Source organism: Sceloporus occidentalis, unplaced genomic scaffold, assembly GCF_023333645.1.
Source record: "Sceloporus occidentalis isolate IW3139 unplaced genomic scaffold, rSceOcc1.0.p SCAF_324, whole genome shotgun sequence".
NCBI classification, from domain to species: domain Eukaryota; kingdom Metazoa; phylum Chordata; class Lepidosauria; order Squamata; family Phrynosomatidae; genus Sceloporus; species Sceloporus occidentalis.
In genome coordinates, this window is record NW_028317304.1 from 420422 (window position 1) to 426532 (window position 6111).

Sequence of the window (6111 nt, forward strand, 5' to 3'; positions counted from 1 at the left end):
TGGCATAATCTAAGCAATCAGTGAATGTGTTAATGGGACCTCTGTGGATTCACCATCTCATTAAGGACTCCTCGGTGAACACCTCAAACCTATAAAGATGGCCTTTCTCATTTTAAACAAACAGTATGCCGAAGAAACAGCCCTCGAGCTTATGTGACTCTATGCTGATGAGTAAGTCGATCCCAAATTTCTAAATACTCTTCATTCTCTTGGACGATGACCGTGATATCCATTGTTGTGATTTTATTAATGACCAATGAGTATGACATGGACTAAAATGTGCATCATGGCACATTAAATGTAAGTAGATATTCACAGGGCAAACACACTAGCTAAATATTAATTATATATATATATATAAATATTATAGATAATATCTACTATATCATTCTGGTTTCCTTTCCCGTAAATCATCTGGCCACAACATTCTCTGCGAGCCATCACGGAAGTGATGTATTGATCACAATATAAATGAAAAGACTATATGTTAATAAGATTATTCACACTGTATCTTTACTGTAGATATTTAGATTTTTTTTTAAATGTAATTGTGCGTAGATTTATAGATCATATGTTCGAGATGTATGTTTTCTTGCTCGTTATTCTATGTTATATAGGATTTAGGTAATGGTTAAAAGCTTAGAGGGCAGTCATGAAAAGGGGTTAATAAACCCTAAAGCTATTAACACAAAGCTACAATATGATAATACATTTAAGAGTGAGGGGTACATAAACCCTTTTTGGCTGTCTTGCCCAGTTTCAGATGTTCGGTTGGTGTTGCATTACAGAGTGTTATAGCCTCACAGTGATGTCGTATGACCGTTACTTAGCCATCTGTAACCCGTTACATTATCCCTCCATCATGGGCTTTCATCTCTGCCTCGGCCTAGTGCTCTTGTGTTGGATGCTTGGCTTTATGTTTGCATTAATATCTACTGTATTGACCGGTAGTTTACAGTTTTGTAAAGGTAACACGATTGACCACTTCTTCTGTGATTTTCTTCCAATTTTGGAGCTTTCATGCTCAGACACCTCACTCGTAGAAATGGAAGAATTTCTGGCTGCTCCTTTTGTACTTCTTTTCCCGTTTGTGTTTATCATTTTCTCATACGTCTATATCGTCTTCACCATCCTTGGAATCTCTTCCACCTCTGGGAGGCAGAAGACCTTCTCCACGTGTAGTACCCATTTGGCCGTTGTGTGCGTGTTTTACGGGACTTTAATCAGTATTTATCTGAGTCCATCCAGAGGATACTCACTAAATATCAACAAGTTCACCTCTCTTTCCTACACCATGGTGACCCCATTATTCAATCCTATCATATATACTCTGAGAAACCAAGGAATTAGAAATGTAATTGACAAATTTATTTTCTTAGTTGAAAAGTAAATTTGGTTTTTCTGCATATTGAAAAACAAAACTGTCAAATTATAGGTTTATAATGTATTTCAAACATGGTCAGCTGAAATTCACAATGCATGCAAATATTTGAATGTCTGGTTTGATCCATAAACATACAAACATGGAATTTGTTGATAGACAAGACTCTTCTCACTTGTCTATTTGTATAGCATTACAGCCTCATTGTGTTACATCTTCTGGGATGCTGCCTTCTCAATGAAGAAATACTTTTCACATCACAGATAAGCCCCTGATCCCACAATTTTAGGTGGATACCTCTTCTTCTTGCTTTCCCCACCTTTGAAATACCTTTTCACTGTTGTACAGTGTCTACCCTTTTAGCTGAGGATACATACATGAACAATTCACATTATTAGCATGGAATTCAGACGTTTCAATACTATTTCATTCTAATTAGATTTTATGTTATGTGGATGTCTGCAGAAGCTTGTGATAGATCTGTGGCTCCACAGACTACATGGGTCAAATTGTCATATTCTGTGTTTCTATTCATGGTGCATGGTGTAGTGTCATGTTTTTGTGTTTTTAAGACCCCAGGGGTCTTTCTGCATCTGACTATGGATCCACTGACATGTTCATGACTAAGTTGCTTCTACATCTTACTCGATTAATTGTGGTCCACCGATGCACTGTTAACCTCAACATACTTCTCCAGAATCAATACAACAATACACTTTATTATTGCTTGTAGTAAATTATATATATTTTGAATAAAATTTAGGAGGTTTATACAACAATACATTTCCAGTAGAACATTTTTTTTATTTATTAATGCATGGCATGTTCTTGAATGAACAAATTCCTACTTGTTCTCTTGGTTCCTCCTTTCATTTTCAAATTGTATTCCAATCCATCTGAAGCTCATGTAAGGTTATGTTGGAAAGATGGAAAAAAAAAAAAAAGATGTGACAATTTTTATATGAAATAAATTATGGCGGTAGCTGTGTTTGTTATGATGAGCATAAATATAACGACTATTAAGACTAATGAATGATGGAAAAAAGTAAAAAACATATACCGTATTTGCTCGATTATAAGACAAGGTTTTTTCCAGAGCAAATGCTCTGAAAAATACCCCTCGTCTTATAATCGAGGTCGTCTTATAATCAGACCTCATTCTGCTGGGGCCAGGCTGCTTACCGGTGCTTTGGTCGCGAGCAGCGTCTCTGCTATTAGCTGCGGGAGAACAGGAAGCTAGCACAGTCCTCACATAACTCTACCTCCCCCTCCTTCCTCTGGGGGCGGGGCCAGAGAAGTTGCTGGCACAGTCGGGCCCCTGCAGAAGTCTGCGAGTGGGAGATCTGCAGTTCAGGTAAGGGGGTGGGGGAGGGTTTTTGTGATTAATGTGTGAAGTATGTGTGATTAATGGAATGAATGAGTATTTAAATGTTTGTGAATGAGTGTGTGTGTGATAGCATGGATGTGTAAGGGGGGTGGGGGTGGTAGCATAGCATAGGGAGGCTGTAATCACACTACTATCATCCCCAGGTTCCAGCATGTACTGGCTGCCTTGGCTTGATAGGAGTGTGATTGCTGTTAGCAGTATATATATATCTCCAGAAATGCATTTTAACCCCCTATATGCCACTCAGCCCCATGATATGCCTTTTTACCCCCTATATGCCAGAGTGGCATATAGGGGTATAAGGCATATCATGGGGCAGAGGGGCATATAGGGGGTTAAAAGGCATATCATGGGGCACAGTGGCATATAGGAGGGTATAAGACATTTCTGGAGGCAGAGTGGCATATAGAGGGTTAAAAGGCACATCATGGGGCAGAGTGGCAAATAGGGGGATATAAGGCATTTCTGGGGGCAGAGTGGCAAGCCTGGGGGCAGATGTGCATAACTGGGGGGGGCAGGTTGGCAAATTCAAGGAAATAAAAAATATATTTTTCTCAATCATAGCTTTTATTAAATATGAAAATTAGTTTACATGAATTAATATTTACTAGTAAAACTTTTTTCCCTATAGGGTAGTCTTATATTCAGGCTTTTTCTTTTTTTCCTAAATCAATATTCAGATTCGGGGGGTCGTCTTATAATCAGGGTCGTCTTATAATCAAGCAAATACGGTACTTTAAAACGAATGTCAATCAGTACAGAAAAATATGCATTGAAATAAAAGTAAAAAATGAGTTGGTGGGATGGAAATTAATGAGGTGTTATGATAATCATGTGCTTTACACTGGCACACACACAAACTATAAGCTAACGCATACGCTGTAACACCACACAAACGCACTCTAACACCATACTGTAATACACACTTTCTAATTAACTTGCAAACCGTGTCCATTTACCATTGTATAGTGGTAAATATTGTAAGCCTTCACACCTAGGACATTTAGTACTTAAGATATTATGTGATGTCAGGGCAATTCTTGATCCTGAGATTACATCTAGAGGAGGTCTACTGGAAAACAGGAAAAAGGAATGTTCCAATGTTAAAGAAAGGTGTGTAGAAGTGCGTGATGGGGAAGGAAACGAGGATAAAGAAGGAGAAGAGAGAGTTATTAGGGAACTGTTGTCTGGACCCTATTTGAAATCACCAAACCCTCCATCATCAGCTACTAATACGGATGTTTAACATGTAACTAAGTGTCACTGTTTTCTGAGTCTTAACTATCTCCCTAGAATCAGTTACCAAGCTATTTTTGCAGGCGATAGTTTCGTTGGGACTGGAAATCCGAACGTTGTTCTGTTTATCTCCTTACCAAATGTTGCAAATGATAACAACAAAACAATATGGTAAAATAAAACCGTTTCCTATAATACTAACTGATACACGTTTCATTAGGTTTCATTACGGACCTGTAACTCCTGACTGCGAAACTCTGCTTGGGGAGACCAATGGTCTCCCCGCTCCAGGAGTTAAAGGTCTGTACGAGCGACTCTATTGGTTAACTCCTGACAGTGGAACTTGGCCTGGGGAGACCATTGGCTGATGCCAGAGGAGGCCTCTGCAGGTGACCAATAGAGTCGCTTGTACGGACCTTTAACTCCTCACGTGAACCTACGGATTTCCGCTCCCGTTAACCCCTGCGATGCTGCACAGATAAGGTAGGCTAGATGGGGAAGGGTTCTAGCTATGGAACCTACAAAAAAAAATATTCCAAAATATATTAGTATTTCCATGGCCTTATCGACTTACATTTGATGTTACATGATTAACTTTTTAATCCATTTCATACTCATTGTCATAAATAAAAACACAATAATGGATAGTGTTGCTACGGCCCAAGAGAAGAAAAAATCTTTAGAAATCTTTGAACCGCATACTCATCGAGAAAGAGTCACATAAGCTCAGAGGTCTTTTCTTCAGGATTGTTTAGGCCATCTTTATAGGTTTAAGATGTGCACCAAGGAGACCCTAATGAGCTGGATAGATCCGCAAAAGGCCCTATTAACACTTCGACTAATTGCTTTCATTAGACAATCATTATGTGAACCAGCATTACTGTTTAAGTTTATTAATGACAAAAATAAAACTGTAAACATGTGTAATACAGGAAGGTTTCTGGGAAAGTACATGGCCAAGCATTTAGGTTTTAGATAGTAAGCTGTATAAATCTGTAAATAATAAATAATGATAAATAATAATATTATAAATCGTTGATCTTCAATATATTGGAAGATTATTGTAGTAAACACCCAAAATACGGATAATTGTTCAATGGAGATTATTGAAGTCAATGGGGGATGCTATATAGGCTTTCGACACTGGGGGCTGCTGATGCAGGGGTATATAAACACTCTTTCAGGCACATATGGATAACTATTAGACTCGTGCACATGGACAAAAAGCGATTTGGGTTATATGTAGGTTAAAAGAGACGTTTTGTTAAGATGTGGTGCGGAGGTAAGTGTGCAGATTTAGCTTCAGGCTTTTTTCAGGCACCCCATGTCTCATTTGTGACTAGGATGTTAGAGGGTAGCCATTATAATCAAATAGTGGAAAAGGCGAGTCTCCAAGTTGTGATTATGGATGTGGTTGCGTGATTGGCTGCAGGACCTAACTCAAATTTCAACCATCTTGGTCAGCCCCTTCCCTCCACTACTTGAAGTTGCTTGCTAGGCATAGTAATTGCGTGTATGGTAGACTTTCGGAAAATAATTTTTGCCACATTTTTAATTTCAGTTTTTACTAATTCACTTTTAAACAATGTGACGGGCTCGCCCCCACCCCCCCCCAGTTCCACCACTACAAACATTTACCCCGGCCAAACCATCCATTTCCCTGGAACTGATTTCAGCCAGTAATAGATAGTGGAGGTGTATTGTTAATCCATTTACTGCCCCTTTTTTCTCTGGGAGGCAGATTAAGGGGGCGTTTGTGTACCCATTGTGTCCAAATACCTTGTTATGTTAATGTGTGTTTTGCTGGCTATATCCAGCCATGTGTGTGAATAATAAAGTAGTCTTCGTTTTGTTTATACCCTACACTGAGTCTTGGCGAGTGACTTGGAAACCGAGAAAAGAGTTTGCTGTCCCAGGCTAACAGAGCACAAGTCAGCGGAGGTAGTTGGTCGGACTATCCAGCTCCATGACAAACAACTAATTTTGTTTCCAGTCAAAACTTTGGACAAAATTTGGGGGCTTTTTAATTGTGATTAATTTAATTTTAATTCTCTGTGTACAAACAGCTGAGGGTTCCCAACCTAAACACAGACAATGGCTTCACACT

At 38.9% G+C, this 6111-nt stretch overlaps 1 protein-coding gene across 1 annotated transcript; it reads left to right on the forward strand.

Annotated features, from left to right (window-relative positions):
* Nucleotides 1-808: 808 nt before the first annotated feature.
* On the forward strand, nucleotides 809-1390 carry LOC149274565 (olfactory receptor 1E16-like). The gene has a single exon (XM_089505349.1). It carries the CDS (start codon nucleotides 809-811, stop codon nucleotides 1388-1390), a length of 582 nt encoding a protein of 193 aa, XP_089361475.1.
* Nucleotides 1391-6111: the final 4721 nt, after the last annotated feature.

Coding starts and splice junctions, on each gene's coding strand:
- LOC149274565 (XM_089505349.1), top strand. CDS start 809: ATGTCGTATGACCGTTACTTAGCCATCTGTAACCCGTTACATTATCCC.